Below are 20,477 nucleotides of genomic sequence, written 5' to 3'. Positions count from 1 at the left end.
TGCCCTCAGTGTATAACATGACACCATTACTCTAAATGGTTCATATGTTTTATGTACTATAACTGTATACGTATGCATATATAAACGAGAAATCCCCTTTCCCAGTATAGACGGTAGGCGTGCAAATAGCCTCCGTTTTTGTCGAAATGAAAAAAACAGCAGAGCTGTTATATGCGGTCACTGCACCAGTCAGTGACGTCACGAGGTGTTATACCACGTGGATCCTGCAGGTAGCGCCTGAGAGTGCATGCACCTGTGATTGAGAGTGGAAATACAGGATTAAAGTGTGTATAAACAGTGGGCGTGATCGAACGGCAGCATAGCTTTTTATTTCTCAAAATTGTCTTAATAAGAAGTCAGGAGTTAAAATGAACAAAAATATGGGCAAATACTCCAGTTCGTCTAAAGTTTTAGCCAATCCTGTATCCTATGAGTAGGATCTGCAGGGGCTACTAGATACATAGATAAATAGAGTAGTTTATTGTGCACATAATTGTATCTAGCCTGATCTTGTTATCTCTGAGTTGGGATTGTAGAATGTCTTAAACCTGAATTAAATGTTTAGGATAGTCCCAGTAAGTCCAGTTTTTTTTTTAGTTTCCTTTCTGGACTACCTCCCAGGAGTTAAACATAATTAGATATCTGGCACACAATGGATGTACGCCTGTCTAAACCTCATTCCACCCCCCCCCCCAACGCACTGTACACAATGAATACCACATGATGACGCATCCATCACTTCTGCAAACACATTTTTTCACCCGTTTGTTACGTCAACAGAAGTATAGGACGTGATCTCAAAGGCTGCGTGGATTCTGATTGGCTGCGACAGTGGGCTAGGCGTCAGAGCCAATGTGTGTAGATCTATTAATACGTCCGCCTCTGCTGAGGGACTCCTCCACGCAATTCTTCTCGTTTTGACTCCCACTTAGGGCGCTAGGGAACTATCAAATATGGAGCGTGGAAGTAGGCCTCCAAGAATAGACCTAGACGGCCACGTGCCAGCATCTTCGTCAGAGCCTGGCACAATCTGTTCTCCCTGCTTCCGCTCTCCATAGCAACAGTAGTAGGGAGAGGCAGCAGATTGACTGAGAGACTGTGGGTGGGCATCTGGCATGTCTCATTCCAGTCCATCCTACGTCTACCAGATCTCCTCGCCTGACTGACGACTTTGCAACCTGCCTCCCGTCAGAATTAACTCATTATTACGATTTCAACTTTGTACAGGAAGGCATGGCGGTGTGAGAGGACATTATGTCCTCTGATACAGAAATCTTCAATTTAAGTAGCTTCAGAGTTAGATTCCACGCTTCATTAAAACTTCATTACACTTATACCGAAACATCAAACTAAAAAAAGACAGATTTTTCTTGGCTGCACCATTACATCAAATGAAAAAACCCTACATGTTCTTTACATAATTTTTCACATATTTTGTGTTCTTGGAAAACTTGGGGTCCTACAAAATACCATCATGTCCACAGGTTAATCTCTTGGTTAACTAGCTGACCTTTCCTTGTGGACTTGTCCTCTAACCAAATTGCTTTTCTCTTTACAGGAGCAGCTGGTTCTTCCAGTCAGGTCCAAGAAGCCTTTTCCAACCGCCCTCTGCTGCCTCACCTTTGGTCTTGTGGTCTTCATGTCAGGACTGGTGCTGGCCTCTATCTACGTCTATCGCTACTACTTTATACCTCAGGTCAGTTCACTCTACCGCCCCCATCTCAGATTATATCCTGAACCCAGTGGCACAGAATGTTTAATGAACACAAATATTAAAAACCTAAAGTAACTGTCACATGCTAACTCAGCTCTATTTTGCCCCATTAGCAGATCCCAGAAGACAGCTTGTTCCACTGCCGGGTTGTCTACGAGGACTCTGTGTACGCTCCTCTGAGGGGCCGACAGGAACTCGAGGAGAATGTCGGCATCTACCTTGACGACAACTACGAGCAGATCAGTGTACCTGTGCCACACTTTGGAGGCAGCGACCCCGCTGATATCATCCACGACTTTCAGAGGGTAGGTTAATGCATCCGTACGTTCACTGGTTTGCTCTGATTACATTTTCTTGTTAGTGTTTTATTATAGCACAGATTGTAATCTTCTTTTTTTAATTGATTCCAGGGCCTCACAGCTTATCATGACATTGCTTTGGACAAATGCTACATCACTGAGCTGAACACAACTTTGGTGATGCCTCCACGGAACCTGTGGGAGCTGCTCGTCAATGTCAAGGTGAGACACTCGCTACATTCGCTGCTGATGTCACTGGTGCGGCTGTTGTAAAAGCATTGTTAGAGATGAATGGCTGTCTGAGAGAGTGAAGGACAGCATATTCCCATTTTCCGATCTGCAGCGTTCCTCCCACAGACCGATCAACTGAGTGATTCATTTGTGTTTCTTTTGGAACAGAGAGGGACGTACCTTCCTCAGACTTACATCATCCAGGAGGAGATGATGGTGACAGGGAGGGTGAGGAACATGAGGCAGCTGGGCCCGTTCATCCACAGACTCTGCTACGGCAAAGAAACCTACCGCCTCAGACGCCGCAACCAGCACAGACGTGAGTGCACACATCCACTTCCTTTTACAATTTAGTCAGGCAATATGAGATGCTAAATAATGAGTGATGCTGCTAGCTTATCACCCTCTTTCACGCCAACCCTTGTGAGATGTTGAGTCATGTGACCATGCAGAAAACAAAATCGGAACCAAATAGGGGCTTCCTAGAGTACGTTTCAGAGATTGTGTCTGCAGTGTAAAATCCTCCTCTAACAGCTTGGCAGCTTGATTATCATGTCAGTATGTGGGCGCAGCCTGGGAACTTCCTGCTAAGTGAGTCACTGGTAGTGCGGTGGACACATCCACACACTATGGAGGAGGTAGTGATGCGCCTCAGTGATATCTTTGTCGTTGCTGCCTTCGATTGGCGGTAGAGATCTGATGCAACAAACTTCCCCATGAGTACATATAAGGATGTGATTTGTGGGAATCACCAGTGCTCATTCAAAATGGACACCTGTAGGCTTGGTAGCGGTAGAAATAATATGATCACGCCTTCACTACCGAAAACAGATTTTCTAAATGCGTCTTCTTTTCTCTTCCAGGTATTGAGAGGCGCGAGACAAAGAGGTGCCACAGCATTCGTCACTTCGAGAACACTTTTGTGGTTGAGACCGTCATCTGTGACAGGTTCTAAATCTGAGGCGGGAATCACAGCCATCCAACTTTGAAGCCAATTTCAAACCATACCTCTTGAATTCTTTAGGCTGCACTTTAAGAGCAAGTCTTTGTCCAACAGTTTAACTTTCAGTTTTAATGTTTTTTTTTGTCTCAAGTTGAAAAATGCTCTTTTACGTTCAATGTTAATGTCTTTTTTTATTACAGTCTGTATATTTGGATGATGTTGTTGTTTGGATATATCTGTAGCTTGTCAAGCTGTGCATAAGATGTTAATGTGTGTCAGTTTCTTACATTTGCATCAGACTTGATTTAAGTTTATTTTAGACTTGTCTTTATTGTTATATAGTAACCCAGTGCACCGTGGGTGATTGTAAGAATACTTGGAAGCTGCTTGCACGGTGCACTCATGTTAATATTTGTTTCTTTGTTGTTTTTTAGTTTTAAATGTCAGAAAAAAGCAAAACATACCTCATGTAGTTTAGACGTTTCTTTGCTGGTTTGTATCATTAATGAATGGTGTATATAAATATTTGATTGTTCCTAAGCAATATATACTGTAAATTAATTTTCTTCTGGATTTCATATTGTTACATGCATAGATTTTTATCTGAAATCGACTTGTTTTGTGGATGATTTCTTTATTGTTTGTCTCCTTATTTCCTTTGGTATCACACTTTCCTACTCCTTGGATATAATGGCTTTAGACTGTAATTAGTAGCAGTGCTTTAGAGAGACAGAAGGTACCAAAGTCTGCAGTCGGCGATGCTATGCTCAGTGTTAAGGATATATGAAATATTTAGAAAGAATGCTTTTTAGTTTAGATCACTTACTGTAGATGATAGCAAAGGCTAAAACTCATTGTGTCTTGCTCTTCCTCCTCTTCACTTCTCGCCAGTTTCCGATCCCTCCTATCTTGGCATTATAATCTCTGCAATGTTAATTCGTCCCAACTTAAAAAAGAAAAAGATTTGGGGTGTCTTTCTAATGTACAACCTGGAGCAAATAAGTCTCTGTTGAGAGAGACCTGTAATATGTGCTCATATTTCATCATCCTGGATACTTTATTTCCTTGTACAGTCGATTTTTCTTGTAATATCTTGCTGCTTTAAGAATAAATGATCAAACTTTTGAATGTGTTTTGAATGTTCATCTGCAACAGTGTCAGTAAATCAAGCACATCATGAATGAAAATTATGGGGTAGAATAATTGGAGATTGCGCAAAATATTAACCATTCCAATGTGTAAACATTTGAAAAAGGAAGCTACTGTATATTTAAACACACAGCCCTGGTGTTGCTTACGATCTGTGGATGATTTTTCTATAGAACGTAAAACTGCAGCGTCATCGTGGTGAATGTGACACATACACACATCACAAGACGAATCTCTTGTTCTCTTGTGGTTAGCTTTATTTCACTTTAAATGGAAGAGGAAGATTTGCTTTCACAATTGCTGTCATGCAAATGGTTGAGAAAAGTTGAGTAAAGTCATTTTCATGTGTCATGTTGTAATGTAAGCGTGAGCTTTAAGTTTCAAATCGGCTATAGAGGTAAAGCATGTGATATAAAAATACAAACATCATCGGTGGGTCAACAAAATCTACATTATTCACCTGTTAAAGGCTTTGCTCTGATAAATATTAATTTCACATTTTTATATCATTATGTTTTTGTCTGGGCTTACTTTATTTTACAGACCAGTTACACAGAAGTACAGAAAAATACATCAAGAATCTCCACAGCTTTATAAAAAACTAATTTCACACAGAAACAAAACTGAAATGAGCACAAACAAATAAAACTGAAACTCAACAAAGAGGAGGCATGTGCAAAATAAAAGCATCGAGACACAAGTAATGCAAGTAAACCAAATCATCACAGTTTCATGTCTTGTTCTGGTTTAGAAGATATTATTTTATACAATAAAAACGGCATTAATATACAATAAATCCCCTAATCGGGACTTATGAACACCGTCCACTGATACCACAAGGTGACTCTGTTCAACATGAGCAAAATAAGACAGAGAGCGGCTTAATGTACTGCATGTGCAACTTTCCATTTGGGTTTAGCTTCGACATTCACATGAATCAAATGTCCTTCGTAAACATACTAATATCAAAACAGTCTTATAAGCAGTCTTCGTACACAGGTCAGACCAACTGCCATTAACAACTGGCTTTTAACAATTTTGATAATATTATTGCACATTTGAAGCTACATTGTTAAAAAAAAAAAAATTCAAATAAAAAGTACATATTTATATTCATATATTTATATTCACATATATCATCATGACTAATAGCATGTCCTATAATAAACATTGTGTGTTTCGACTCACCACAATCAGTTTGCTAAACGTTCAGCAGAATCAGGTCAATATATGAAATGTGAACATTATTTTAGTTTTAATTAATAAGGTCGGAGATAAATTTAAAATCCATAAAAATAGAAAATCAGCCTCAGGCTTTATTTATATAGTAATTTACATGATGCATACATTATTGTAACTTCTCTCCAAATACTAAAAAAATAATTAACCACTAATAGATGTAGTTAGTAAGTAAGTATTTCTTAAACAAGTCACAATGTGCCGAAGAGCCAAACTAAGAAAACGTCAACAATTATGACCGTAATAAAATGTTTTAAGTATCAGTTAAAGTTTATAAAAATATGTTGTCATTAAGCTAGTAATGATAAATAATTATGAATTAAATAATAATCAATTACATTTATGTGTTTTCAGATCTCAACTGGTTGGTGTCTTGATTTACTCATATTTTAGGTAAGTGAATATTTTATTTGAATGAATATACATTTATTCACTTGCTAATAATTTTGATTATTTACTTGTTTCAAGTTGACGTTTTATGTAAATCTGCATTTTATATATGAGAGATGCTATATAAACAAAACCCATTGTTATCATAATTCGTTTTCTTGTAAGAAGTTTCACAATTGACCAACTGTATCTATTGAACCAAATTGGTCTGAAGTGTATCTGAGCGTAAATAGTTGGTCTTCAGAACAGTAGAGCGTCTTTGACTTGATTTGTCGGACATAATACAGTAAAGCTCTGCAATGAGCTGCTGGTGCCTGTTTTACTGTTTGGAAATGAATCGTACCCCCACATCAATTTCTCAGTGTGCAGGACTGGATGACCTGAAAGTGCCTTGAGCCGTTTCACAGGCTTATCCATAAATCTTTATAGAAATAAGTCACATTGTGGGTTGTTGCTGGCTGGATTTGTTTTTGCAGTCTACACTTTGGGTTTCAGAGCTCTCTGAGGTTGCGGAGGCGTCTTGGGGCTTCCATTCGCTCGACCAAATCATGAACCAGAGCTCATTAAGCCATTTCCTCTTAGCCTTACTCTCAAGCACTGTGGTTAGTTAAGCTTGCAGTCTGACCCGCAAAAACTCTTAGTGCATGCCACACTTGCCCATCACCTACTGGAAACAATACCGTCTCTTTTTCAGTTTCACTGCCCTGCTAAAACTCATATTCACCACCAGCCGTCCTCTGAGGACAAATATATATTTAACTTGAATTGTCTTTGCGTTCAGACCTCTGAAGAGCTGAAGGTGGCTCTTCTTTGGCTGGTCATAGACATCCTGAAGGTGTGTTTGGTGCTCCTCACCTCATGAGCGATGAAGTAGTAGCACAGAGCGTCCAGACAGCAGGTGATGTTGGACAGGCACATAGCTATCTGTATGAATAGGCTGATCCCGGCCCTGCTGCCGCAGTCTTGTATCATTCCTCGGTGTACCTGGAATTATGTGAAGGGTCACAAGTGGAGGACAGAGAAACATTAGTCAAAACATCCTGCCTACATGTATGATCATTCACATTTACATTTTCTTATCAGGCTTTTTGAAGAGGATCTCTTTGTACATTTGCTGTACTTGCTAAAACAGTCTGCCAGGTCAACGTCCGTGATTAGTTTGACTTTTTTATTTTATTTATGTCTCGGCTCCAGGATCTTTTATAATTCTATACAGCCTTTTTTGTGGCTGAAACAGAATGGTCACAGATGCTGAGATGTTTAATACTAGAATAAAATGAACAGTGCATAATATGCTTCACCGCTGGTTGAATTGGCTGCTTTCTTTGCTTCCACGTGCATACTTAAAAAAAAAATAAGACCTTGAGTCACTTAAGAAATGTCTCTGAAAATGATCACATAGTATATGAGCGTAAGCCTACTGGTCTCTCATTTCTCTAACGAAACCATGCCAAACCAGGCCAAAAAAACAGGTCATAAAACACAAAAGATGTCAGTTTTTCTAAAATCCTGGTTACAGGAGTAAAAAAACAAAGGCGGAATCGCAACTTCTGACTGCAATGTAACACAGTCATCTTAAGTCATTTATAATGTTTGTTAATTACAAAATGAATTGTGATTTTTATACATTACTTGATACTAGGGCTGTCAATCGATCAAAATATTTAATCACGATTAATCGCACATTAATTGCACATTTTGTATCTGTTCAAAATGTACCTTAAAGGGAGACTTGTCAAATATTTAATACTCTTATCAACATGGGAGTGGGTAGATATGCTTGCGTCATGCAAATGTAAATATATATTTATTATTGGAAATAAATTAACAACACAAAACAATGTCAAATATTGTCCAGAAACCCTCACAGGTACTGCATTTAGCATAAAAAAATGCTCAAATCAGAACATGGCAAACTGCAGCCCAACAGGCAACAACAGGTGTCAGTGTGTCAGTGTGCTGACTTGACTATGATTGGCCCCAAACTGCATGTGTCTGTAAAGGGGAGACTCGTGGGTACCCATAGAATCCATATTCAACCCTTTGAAAAAGGCCATGACAGTTTTTCCTCGCCAAAATTAAGCGCAAGTTCGGAGCCTTCGCGACAAGCTAGTATGACATGGTTAGTACCAATAGATTCCTTAGGTTTTCAAGGAAAAGTGATCTGAAAAAATGGAAATTTAAACATCTACAATTTAACCCCATCTGCTCCAGAACAGCGACTAAATGGACCTCGAGGTGAGATTGTTTTCACCTTTATTTTTTTATTAACCTGCTTCATTCTTTTCACTTTCATTTTACTTAAAATGAACTTGCAGTTTCTCTCACCAGGAACTGCAGGAGGATGCCCAAATGGCTGGGGGTGAAAGGCAGCAGGAAGGCGCTCAGACTGCTGTAGATGATCTTCACACAGGCCCGGCTCATGGGACTGCGCTGGCCGGACTGCTGAAGCGCCCAGATGGTCTGGGCCGAACAGTAAACCAAAACCAGCACAGGGCCCAGGAACCCAAACATCAGCAGGCTGATGATCACCGGTGGGCTCCAGCCTTTCTCTGAAAACCTGTGGAAGCAGTGGAAGTCCATCTGCTGGGCCTGCCTGAAGCGATACGTGGTTGGAAAGATCGTTGCCAGCACCAGCACCCAGACACCCAGGCAGGTCCCCAGAGCTGCTTTGGGTGAGCGCAGTTGCTTGGCTTTGAACGGGTGACAGATAGCCACCCATCGGTCCACAGATATACACATGATGATGTAGATGCTGCCATATATCCCAACAAAATACAGGCTTTCCAAGACCGAACAGAGAGGTTGGAGGTCGGCAGGCCATAGGTGATTGGTGGCGTGCATTTTGAAAGGAAGAGGGAAGAGGAGGAGCAGGTCCATCAGAGCCAAGCTGGTCATGTAGATGGTTGACTCCGTCCATTTCCGCAGAATGACGCAAAACACTAAGAGCGCCGCAACATTGAGAATCAGACCAAGGAGGAAGATGGGCATGTAGATGACCAGCTCTACATATCTCATCAGGTTGTCCACCCCTTCAAACGAACAGTTGCTTGTCATGGTGTCGCCGCCGCCGCCGCTGCTGCTGCTGCAGCAAAGGAAATAGTTTGATTTGATTCGATTTCAGCAGCTCTGTGAGGATTTTCAAAGTGAATCTGTCTTTCCTGTCATTACTCTTTGTTCCCACACTGTGCAAAGCCGTGTGAAAACTCTCAGTTGTGTGGGTTCAGTAGCTGTGAACTTGTTTTTATATCGGCTTCCAGATCTGTAAAGGCCAAAGACACCAAGAGAACATACATCATATTAGTTTCAATATTCAATATAAGTTTAAATTAGAATTAATAAGTCAGGTATATGTTTGACCTTTTCTGTGCGCCTGTCTTTAATCAAACACAAATAAAGAGTACCATAAGGATCTGAGGCTTTAGTGATTTAAACACAATTAAATACAAAGAATCAGGTCTTTGTGTGAAATGTGAGCATGTATAGAGAAAACCCCAAACTATTACTACTCTGAGGAGTGAAAAACCAAAAACATATCTCTGTGGTCATGTATCTAGAAGAAAATTAAAGAAGTAAACAATCATCCACCAGACCAACAGCATGTTAAAGGTCACGTAGATAATTGTTAGCCGTCTATAATATCTTTTAACGAGTATTTACAATGAACGTCTGGCTTGTAATTTAAACATTTAAACAAAAGTACTACCGGTACACACGTTTGGTTCGTCATTAACATTTAGCTGCAACACTAACACGGCACTTTCATATATATCTTGTACAGTGGAAAATCAAGTTGCACTCTTACCTCACGGATGCCAGTCTCTCTGTCTCTCAGTCAGTGTGTGTGTGTGTTTGTCTAACACCCTCCACTGTGCCAGACAGACTTCTGCTTTCTGTACCTTTGTCGTTTCATCACCACTTCCTGAGTCATGCCAAACATTATGCTTGTTTGTTCTGATGTGTATTATAGCCATTTAAAATCAAGGCAGAATTTTTTTTTTCAGCAGGTCTTACTTTATATGCTTTTTAAAGATACAAACATGTATGATCACTGCAAACTGCAAGAACAGAACAGTTCATTTGTATTTGTAATGGAAGTAATACTGAGGGACATTTCACAGCATAAAAAATACAATGATTAGAGCTGAAACAATGAATTGATTACTTTTAAAAGGTGATAATTTTCTGTTTTTCTCAGTCATAGTAAAGTAGTCATATCATAGTAAACTGAGTATCATTTAGTTAGAACTGCTGCTCGGACAAAATACCACATTCAAAGAGACATTTATCACATTCAGACACATTCATGTGTGACATCAATGACATCAATTCCGATAATTGTACTATCACTCTTTCCATCAACCACTATTGGTTTTGTGTTATCAGTCCTACTTGTATTAGCTATTACAGCTGCTATGCTATTATTGTGTGGCTGCTTCTCTCTCTCTCTCTCTCTCTCTCTCTCTCTCTCTCTCTATCTATCTATCTATCTATCCTCCCAGCCGGTCTCGGCAGATGGCCGCCCGCCCTGCATCCGGTTCTGCTCCAGGTTTCTTCCCAGTAATCGGGGACTTTTTCCTGGCCACAGCGCGCTTGGTGGATCATGTTGGGTCTCTAAACTATGGTGTACGGTCATAGACCTGCTCTATATATAAAGCGTCTTGAGATAACTTCTGTTGTGATTTGACGCTATACAAAAATAAATTGAATTGAATTGAACTGAATTCATCTTGGGCTCTGAGAAATTGTGGCAGGCATTCTTTTGCTATTTTTTAAAGTAAATAATTAATTGGTTAATCAAAAAACTGTCATGGCCAATTTCAAAGGGGTCCCTTGACCTCTGACCTCAAGATATGTGACTGAAAATGGGTTCTATGGGTACCGACGAGTCTCCCCTTTACAGACATGCCCACTTTATGATAATTGCATGCCGTTTGGGGCAAGTTATAGTCAAGTCAGCACACTGACACACTGACAGCTATTGTTGCCTGTTGGGCTTGAGTTTGCCATGTTATGATTTGAGCATATTTTGAATGCTAAATACAGTACCTGTGAGGGTTTCTAGACAATATTTGTCATTGTTTTGTGTTGTTTATTGGTTTCCAATAATAAATATATACATACATTTGCATAAAGCAAGCATATTTGCCCACTTCCATGTTGATAAGAGTATTAAATACTTGACAAATCTCCCTTTAAGATACATTTTGAACAGATAAAAAAGTCTGATTAATCACAAATAATCATGCACAATCATGCAATTAATGTAATTAAATATTTTAATCAATTGACAGCCCTAGTATCAAGTAATGTCTAAAAATCATAATAATAATAATTAATTTTGTAATTAACAAACAAAACAATATAAATGACTTAAGATGACTTTGTGTTACATTGCAGGCAGAAGTTGAAAGAAAAAATGTAAGTTAGAGTTGAAAGAAGAAAAAATGTGCAATTAATTTGCAATTAATCAAGATTAACTATGGACCATCATGCGATTAATCATGATTCAATATTTTAATCAATTGACAGCAATTGTTTAACACTTGAAATGATGAAGGCACTTCCAAATTACAAGGTATTACAAAATGTAAACCATACTTTGGTGTTTAATTTTTACCTCTTCACTCAAGATTTCATTAAACTTGTTTTTTTTTTTTTTTTAATTTACAAAATAAACCAAAACATTGACAAGGAAGATCTTGGGTAGGTAATAATGAGAATAAATATGAAACAACGTTTAAAACATACCCTGTAAACTAAAACAACAACAGAAAGAAGAAACAAAATTCATACAGTCAACTAGAATAATTGGAGAATCAAGACTAAGAGCTGTAAGCAGCTCTGAGAGACTGTGCTTAGTCACAGCGGTGGTTTGGCTAAATGCATCAGCATGCTAACATGCTCACAATGACAGTGCTAACATCCTGATGTTTAGCAGGTACATGTTCACCATTGTAGGTTAGCATGTTATCATGCTACCATTTGCTTAATTAGCACTAAACACAAAGTAAAGCTGAATCTGATGCGAGTCATTCGTTTTACAGTTATTTGTTTACAAACAAAAATATTGCATAAATTTGAATGTTGGTGCTAGTTGAGAAGTCAGTAGGAATCATTCTGTGGGGTCCATGAATATCTGTACAACATTTTATTTTAATCCATGCAATAGTTGTTGAGATATTTGAGTCCAGACCAAAGTTGTGACAAGTGTGACTAGAAATTAGCTGAAAGACTAAAAAGATCTAAGACAAGTATCAAAAAGGACACAAACTTAAACAGGATAAAATGATATAAATTTAAGAAACTGTATTATTTGCCAATACCACGTCTGTCATGTCAGTCTACCACATGTCAAGATTGTGAAATTTTATTTCCTCAAACTGGAGTTTCCATCACTATATGAAATGAAGTCATATTTATTTTGATTGTTCACTGCATCTCGTGAATGTTCAGTGTTGGGATGTTGCGATGGTGACGAACAGTCTATTGATGTTGTGAATAAAAGGCCTGGACCATGTGACTTTATATCCTTGTATATATTCACTTTCTACTTTTTAGGTCAAAGACTAGTTTGTTTATCATTAGTTTCCATCTCTTCTGTTAGTGATATTGGTATTCGTCTTAGTGTTCCGGTGGAAATGAGTCTTCCTGTCTCAAAGAGAGACTGAGAGTCGGAGCGTTCATCGTTTCAGTTCTGTGAAAGGCTGCAGACACAGATTTGTAGACTGTGATTAATTTTGAGGGTTTCCTGGTTTCAAGTGGGGGGATGACTTGACTGTATTTAAAGTGTGAGAAGATTGTTTTTGCCCCATTTGTTCAGAAGTAAAATACAAGTTTTGTTAATTATGATAATGATCAATCAGCTGAGAAATGTCTTTGAAGTGGAACAAATCAGAAAGGTTTAGGGCACATTAGTGTGAGATAGTTTTCATTTTTGGGAAAACCATAGCCTATTCTCTGTAAATGCACACTGCCACCTACTGTTGTGACTGAAGTGAAAGCCGGTGGTTTCGATAGATAAACGCAAAACTTTTCTCACTTTACATTATTCTCCTCTGTGTTTTGGGACCATAAAGGCTTTTGTAAAGAGTTTATTTTATATAGTTATATGAGACACACATCGTTTTACAATTAACAGATGCTGCAGCATATTTTACATTGATTTATTTATTTAAGTCAATTTTAAAGGAATAATTCGCCACCTTTTATGTTGATGTCCAATCAGTGTTGATGGGAAATGTAGTCCATTGAAGTAATAAATTCTTCATTGCATGCTATATTGATATATTGTTCTCCGGCTCACGGAGCCGTGGCGGCAGTGCTTACATGCACCCGGATGCAATGCACGTGAGCTACTGACGCCCGGCCAAAACATAGTGTGGCTGAGTTGCGCCTATACTTATGCAGGTAATAAAATGAAAACACAGATGCTCAGAAGTCCGAACCTGCATGTACCAAGACTGGAACAACTCTTTATTATTTTCCTCACGGTCAACTGCAGAGCATTAGCTCTACAGCTTCACATTACTGTAGGACTTCCTTGCATCCAGCTACGTCACTGTCACATCAAAATGACGGCGCTGGATGCAGGAAGAACAGATTTTGCAGCTGCGCCCCAGAGACGCACGCTATAACTCTGACAGATAGAGAAAAGGTTGGAAATCAGCCAATTTTCACCAGTATAGTAATAATATCGGTATGATTTGTCTTAACTATAGTTAAAGATTATGAACTACATAAAATGAAAATTGAACGTCGTGCAGGCACTTTGTCATCTTTTTCTTTTTGAAAACATGGCTTATTTATTTTGTATGAATCTTTTTTGTATCACTAGGACTGGCATTGCAAACTGTTTATAATATGTATATAAATGCTAACCGACAAAAGAAAAGCAAATGGTTATAATTAAAAAAATAAATAAATAATAACAGCAGTCACAGACATTTGGCATCTGATTTATTGTCTTTATTTATTCAATTGAAATCCAACAAAATACTCGGGCAGTAACATTACTATGGCATTATCATAGCAAATTCTAGCTGTATGGCTGAGGACTCTGAGGCGCTAAAATAATTTCCAACCGCCTGCAAATAATAAAACGACAACAAAAAACTACAAACACTCATTTGAGTGCAAACACAAATTCATCCACACTCTAACTTTATATTTGCTCTGCAGGTAAAACAAACAACCCATCTACCCTGTTTACCTTCATCGAAGAAGCCTTTCTAAAATGTTTTCTTCTTATTTTGACTCTACAAATGTTTGTAAATGGTGCAATACAAACTTGTACATGGGTGACACCAAGGGAATATTTTAGACATGATTTTGGCACAAGTTAAAATCATTGTGAAAGACTAATAAAAACCTTATTGAAGGAAGAAAAAAAAGTAAGACAGAGACTGACAACAGCACATACACTTCATGTACAAATAAAAGCAAACACATGTAGGATACTTCACATCAGGAAACAAACAGCCCACAAACATTATAAACCCTTTAGAGCATGCAAGATTAAGAAAAAAACATGAATGACATGGACATGCTAGGATTTCCACTGGAAGAGCCAGCCAGCTTCTAACATTATACCTTCGGTAACAAGCGGACATGTTGAGCAACAATTAGAGTGTGTTTACAGGAGAAAAACTGTAAAAAAAAAAAAAAAAAAAGTCAGTCAAGGGACCTGCCACAATCTTCAGCATCTACAGCGAAGCGAAAGACAAGACTCAGATTGAAAGAAAGAGTTGAGATGAGAGGCAAAAGACAAACGTTGACATACAAACACGCACACACACATGCATACACGATGTATTCACTCTAGGAGGCGGTGAACTTCCTGAGTGTGATGACGATGAGGGCGAGGAGGACAGATGCTCCTAGGAAGACCGCTATAACAATGGCTGTGATGGCTCCTGGCCCCAGCACCCCTGCACACACACATGCACACAATTTTAATCATTTGAATACTACGACTGTCAATCCATTCAAATATTTAACCGTCCATGATTAATCCCAAATTAATTGCACATTTTTTATCTGTTCAAAATGTACCTTAAAGGGAGATTTATGCAAATGTATGTATATATTTATTATTGGAAACCAATTAACAACACAAAACAATGACAAATATTGTCTAGAAACCCTCACAGGTACTGCATTTAGCATAAAGAAATATGCTCAAATCATAACATGGCAAACTCAAGCCCAACAGGCAACAACAGCTGTCAGTGTGTCAGTGTGCTGACTTGACTATGACTTGCCCCAAACTGCATATGATTATCATAAAGTGGGCATATCTGTAAAAGGGAGACTCGTTATTACCCATAAAACCCATTTTCAGTCACTTATCTTGAGGTCAGAGGTCAAGGGACCCCTTTGGAAATGGCCAGGACAGTTTTTCCTTGCCCAAATATTGCGCACGCTTTGAGTGTTATTTAACCTCCTTCCCAACAAGCTAGTATGACATTGTTGGTACCAATAAATTCTTTAGGTTTTTCTAGTTTCATATGATACCAGCATCTTAACTCTAGATTTAAAACCCGCTACAATGTTCACAAGATCGATGGCGTTAATTAGTTAAAGAAATTAGTGACGTTAAAACTAATTTGCGTTACCGCGTTAATATCGTGATAACTTTAACAGGCCTATTGAATACATATGATTTGGTGTATATAGTGTCAGTTTTACCCTCCTCCTCGTCCAGGGCATGAGAGTGTGTGATGTCTTCGTAGTCGAAGGTGAAGGACTGCTCCGTCATGTCCTGGAAAGGGTCTTTGGTGGTGACGTCACTGGGTGGTTCTCCAGACATGGTGTCCTGGTTGTCTCTGGTTGTTGCGTCTGCGACGGTCTCTGCAGAGAAAAAAACAAAAACATGTACCACTTCTTTTTAACATGGCTGATCTAGAAACAGTCACTTATGCAGTATTGACTTACTGTATGTTTTCTTAAGGTGGTTATTTCACTGACGAGGCGCACGGCTTTGCTAATGGCTGTGTTTGACTTTTCTCTGGACGCGGAGGCCTCGGGGATGCAGAGCGGCACACATGGCCCCGTCTGTAATGACCCCAACAGCCTCTCTCTGTCTCCCTGAGTTAACGGCTCAGGCCTGGGCATAAGGATGTCTTTGTAGAGGATGAACATTTTGTCCGTTTGAGCTACAGGTAGCCTCTTGACATGTTTCGAGGGTTCAACCAAGCTTTTCTATAATTGTCTCCTTCAACCAAGATTTGGTTAATTATTTCAGTGAAGTAGTAGATGTGTTATGCTTCAGCGCAAATAGCTCGTATGAGAGGCAGTGATTAGTTGACTGTGCATGAAGCTCAGGTTGTGTACAACTCTCTGTGCCAATCTACAGCCTCTACTCTTTCCATCCCAACTTGTTCTCTGACATTCCTCCCATCTGAGCATGAAGTTACCCTGAGACTTTTCACACCTCTACAGTAGCCAGAGAAACAAGGTCTCTTTCTACATTTCAGTTTCCTAACACAACCTCAATTGAAGATAAACCACCAAAATGATGATAGTGGTAGCCGACAACAGCTGTACAGCTTTTCTTTTGAAATTCGGAGGAACGGGGAAAATGTGATCTTCACACACAAGCCCACCCACTCACTGATTCACTTATCCTATCCTCAGCATACCAACAAAACCGTAATCCAAACATATTTACACTCAGTTTATTTAACGCTACATATTTACTTTGTAGCCTCTGACGCCCTCAGTAAACTCCTTCGCCCTGCTTTCCTCTGCTGTCTTTTCTCTGTCATTGTCAAAGAAGCCTCTTACCTCTCTTCACAATACTAACAAACTACTGGATATGATATAATCTGAAGTCTTTAACGTCATCATGTTTGCTGCGGTATCTTTTAAAATTCTGATATGCACTTCTGATGTGAGTATTTTGATGCTGCTGTGTTGACTCTGAGTCGTGTGCAGCTTCCTGTCCTGTAGCTGGCTGGAGGTTCGGAGGCCCGGGCCTCTGGCCAGCTCAGCCATCAATGAGGCCTTCAGCCTAGGGCACAAAAGGCAGCTTGTGCGGTCACGGAGGGCGGCGGGCTGCAACCAGTAACAACCGGCCAGGCCCAAACCAGGCACCGACTGGGCACTGGATGTCAAACAAACTTGTTTATTAAATAGTCCCTGTGTGTAAAAGGCTGTGCCTTCTGGACGGCTTGATTCAATAAGAAAGCAAAAAATAATAACATGATGTTTTCCGTTGGTGTTGTTTCCATGAGGAGGTGTTCACTCGAGCTTGTAATTTTTGTTTAATGGAATTAACAACTGAAGCCTTCTGAATAATAAACATCTTCTCAGCTGACAGCTAGCCTATTACTCAGTCAGTGGCAACTGATGTACCCCCTCATCCCTGTCAGATGAGCTCAAGTACCCCGTCATCACAACACCATCCGTCTTGTTGTGTGCCACTCTCAACTTAAAAGTGCTAAATTTGAAACTCAGAGCATTAATATTGCAGCAAACAACTATTTGCCCGCCTCAGCTCCACCGACGATCCACCTCTCTGCCCATTTTGGATTAGCTGGTACAGGCTGTGTCATCACTGCCAAGATGTCGAGGGCCGAAGCCACCAAGCCCCCAGGAAGAGCGCCGTGCTTTGAATCAAATTTTCTTTGTGGCCAAACGGCGGTACTACAACTTTTGTGTCCATCACGTGATGCCATTGGGCCCAAAAATACTTTTTCCCATAGACTTACATTGATAAAGAGACATCCGTAAATCAGCGGACAATGTTTTTTGAGGTGAATCAACTTCCCAGTATGAACACTTGAATAGCCCTTATTTAAATCATTAGGTCCTCAAAGTTGTAAAATGCACTAATAGCCGAAGCCAGAGTTATTTTCCTTCCTCCGTTCATGTGAATGAGCCCCAGACTGCAGCTGGAGCTAGTACTGGGAGGCGGAGTTAAAGAAAACGCTACTGCGCCTTCTCTATGGGCCCAATGGATGCGGAAGATCGCCGAATAATCCGGGTACTTTATCACTCGGTAGTCTAGCCATTTTGGTTTCATGCGCCACTGAGCTACTCTCATGGGAATGAACGGGAGCCCGCCTCCAACGCTGTATCTAGTTGTCGGGGCAACTGTGGCTCAGAGGTAGAGCAGGTCATCCACTAATCATAAGATCGGCAGTTCGATCCACGGCTCCTCCAGTCCACGTGTCGAAATGTCCTCGGACAAGATACTGAACCCCAAATTGCTCCCAAAGGCTGTGCCATCGGTGTGCAAATGAGTATTTAGATTAGATCCTGATGGATCTTGCACTGCCATCAGTATATGATTGTGTGTTTGTGGCCGTCACCATGTTGAGAGCCATGTGGAGTAAATCCTTCAAGCATAGACGTGCTCTGACTTTCGAATTTGACACCTTTTAACTGTTTAAGAATGACTTCTGTCAGTTTTGACTATTTGTTCATTAACTTTAGCTATTAAAACTGTTATAAAACGTCCATTACTTTTAGCTAACTATTTCAACTTCTCTTCTTGTTAGCTAGTCTAACTTTCTTTTCACACACTCTCAACTGCATCACATAATGTTGACACTGGCTCAGGTATGACCCCTGGTTAGGAATCACTGCACTAAGTCACACCTTTTTAAAGACATGACTCCATGTGTCAATCAAGAACCCTCCGTCTCTATGCGCAAGTCCAGACTCGTAAAAAGCCCGGCAGACTTTAGGGAAGGCCGATTTCAGACACTAAAAACACAGAAAGCCATTTGTTGGTACCTCAAGCCTCTTCGGTCAGGATTTCACACCAGCCAGAGAGATGACAAAACGCGCAGACGGGTGTGTGTGAAAAGCAACCGGGCCAAGCTTCGAAACCGCGAGCGACGCAGCCCAAACATGACATCGTTGGTGTCATGTGTCCTTGCTTCACCCTCTTTAACTCATAGGTGTTGGCCGCATTCTCCTTAGTAAAATATTTGTCAAATGAACCAGCGTGTTTTGTATTTTATTTTTGCATGATGAATGCTTCTCTGTATTGTAGGCTCTCTCACTTTATTAGATGTCCCGCTGGTTCAGTCACTGGGTTGGTTGTTTAGTCATGTGGGCAAGATTGGTGGCACTACTTGAAAACATCACATACTGTACATGCCAACCATAGATAAGAGCTGGCTGCAACTCAGTTTGAAGCAGAACACAATAACATTTCTTTGTTTACTGAGTCTTGTGAGGCATTCAAAATATGTTTCCACCTTAAAATTGAGAAGAGGCCGAAAGATATATTTTAGAAAGGCAGGTCATAGCACCTCAGTGTCAGAAACCCTGACATACTGTTTGACATAAAAAGCCTTTTTTTCTATCACAGTAGGTTTTTGTAAAAGGTGACAGCCATGTTTTGTTTTTTTCACGGGACAGAGTGGACATCGTCGACTTGCTACATCCCTGTCGTCCCATTGCCCTCTTGACCTCTACTGTGACCTCTGGCCCTGAGAGCTGCTCTACTGTGCTTTCAAGTTGATTTGAGAGATGTCGCAAAGAGGAACAGAGAAATACGGTAAGTGAAAGGGAAAGAAAGAGAAAGTGAGCGTGCTGAACTGTCAAGTCTTAAATAACGCTCATGCTGAGAACCATTCGATGTTGGATATAAACGCCTCCTACACCACAAACAAAATGTTCACAGATGAAGACATTGAATCTGAGCCTGCTTCTTACTCACTACCTCCAAAATCTCTCCACATACATGAAATAAACTCCACACCCGAATTACACGGGGGCGGCAGGTATTCAGTTTCGTATGAACATCAGGCATCATGAAAGCAACTGAATCACTCTGTTTGTCAAAGAGCAGCTTTCACAGCTCTCAGAGTCCCAACAACTGCATCATTTACATCGGGCTGCAAACATCCAGGCCTGTGAATGTGTGTGTGAGGGCAAAAATGACACGTATACACACACACCTTTGATTTGATACCTACACAGCACCAAACCTCAGCCCATGAATCACATAAAGCAGATAAGCAAATAACTATAAGAACATAAAAAACATAAACCTACCTATTCTAAAATGTTCTCGGTGCAAAAAAAAGATAAGCAAAGATTTAAAATGACCAAAATCTTTCAAAATTTTCCATAAAAAGAGGTTTGTGACTTTGTTCAGAATTTTCTTGATACAATTTGTTGTCGCCTCATTTGTTAAAGGACGATTTTCCTCGCATGTTTTTTCTGTTTCTTGCAATATTTCTACCATAATTAGTTGCACCACACACAGGTGAGGTTGCATACTTGAACCACAAAAATGAAATAAGCATATCAATCACACTCAAAAGGATGTTTACCTGTGTGTACAAAGGCTACCAAGAGGCCTAGGAGCACCAGGAGGAGGAATCTACAGATACTGCTGCTGTGAACCATGGTGGCCGTGAGGGATGAGATGCCAGACAGAGCAGAAGCGTCTCCGAAACTCCTCGAACTTCAAACGAGTAGCTGACCCTGGGAGAGGAGCAGGAGAAGAGTACAGGGCAGCGCAGGAGGAGAGGTAGGCAACTGAGGG

The 20,477-nt window shown here is 40.0% G+C and overlaps 3 protein-coding genes and 1 long non-coding RNA gene across 5 annotated transcripts in view; 2 read left to right on the top strand and 2 right to left on the bottom strand.

Moving 5' to 3' along the window:
* itm2cb (integral membrane protein 2Cb) overlaps positions 1-4,311 on the top strand; it is a 5,071-nt gene extending 760 nt beyond the window's left edge. The window contains exons 2-6 of one of the 2 annotated variants that reach the window (XM_037788208.1): positions 1,559-1,696; positions 1,831-2,019; positions 2,125-2,235; positions 2,413-2,563; positions 3,108-4,311. In XM_037788208.1, the coding sequence (XP_037644136.1) occupies positions 1,559-1,696; positions 1,831-2,019; positions 2,125-2,235; positions 2,413-2,563; positions 3,108-3,199 (681 nt within the window). In that variant the 3' untranslated portion in view covers positions 3,200-4,311. Of the gene's footprint in view, positions 1-1,558; positions 1,697-1,827; positions 2,020-2,124; positions 2,236-2,412; positions 2,564-3,107 lie in introns of both variants that reach the window. The other variant, XM_037788207.1, reaches the window with a different exon arrangement.
* The window catches only part of LOC119499038, a 25,116-nt gene extending 5,637 nt beyond the window's left edge, over positions 1-19,479 (top strand). The window contains exons 2-3 of the long non-coding RNA XR_005209233.1: positions 5,930-5,968; positions 19,343-19,479. This is a non-coding gene — a long non-coding RNA (uncharacterized LOC119499038). The remainder of the gene's footprint in view (positions 1-5,929; positions 5,969-19,342) is intronic.
* The window catches only part of gigyf2 (GRB10 interacting GYF protein 2), a 31,730-nt gene continuing 20,237 nt past the window's right edge, over positions 8,985-20,477 (bottom strand). Inside the window, exon 28 of the mRNA XM_037788161.1 lies at positions 8,985-9,050. Coding sequence (XP_037644089.1) covers positions 9,000-9,050 — 51 coding nt within the window. The 3' untranslated portion in view covers positions 8,985-8,999. The remainder of the gene's footprint in view (positions 9,051-20,477) is intronic.
* snorc (secondary ossification center associated regulator of chondrocyte maturation) lies at positions 13,908-20,477 on the bottom strand. Its single transcript, XM_037788222.1, has 3 exons — positions 20,263-20,477; positions 15,656-15,817; positions 13,908-14,895 (listed from the first exon to the last, which is right to left on the bottom strand). The coding sequence occupies exons 1-3, from the start codon at positions 20,336-20,338 to the stop codon at positions 14,786-14,788; spliced, it is 348 nt and encodes a 115-aa protein (XP_037644150.1). The 5' UTR covers positions 20,339-20,477; the 3' UTR covers positions 13,908-14,785.

Source organism: Sebastes umbrosus, chromosome 12 (assembly GCF_015220745.1).
Source record: "Sebastes umbrosus isolate fSebUmb1 chromosome 12, fSebUmb1.pri, whole genome shotgun sequence".
Classification (NCBI taxonomy): Eukaryota; Metazoa; Chordata; class Actinopteri; order Perciformes; family Sebastidae; genus Sebastes; species Sebastes umbrosus.
Note: the sequence above shows the minus strand (reverse complement) of the source record. Positions and strands in the feature narration are given on the sequence as shown.

Bases quoted from the DNA above. Each gene is read 5' to 3' on its own strand.
- snorc (XM_037788222.1), bottom strand. From the start codon at position 20,338: ATGGTTCACAGCAGCAGTATCTGTAGATTCCTCCTCCTGGTGCTCCTA. The intron at 15,818-20,262 runs GTAAACATCCTT...TTTTCTCTGCAG, and splicing joins GGTAGCCTTTGTACACACAG to AGACCGTCGCAGACGCAACA. The intron at 14,896-15,655 runs GTAAAACTGACA...GTGTGTGTGCAG, and splicing joins TGCCCTGGACGAGGAGGAGG to GGGTGCTGGGGCCAGGAGCC.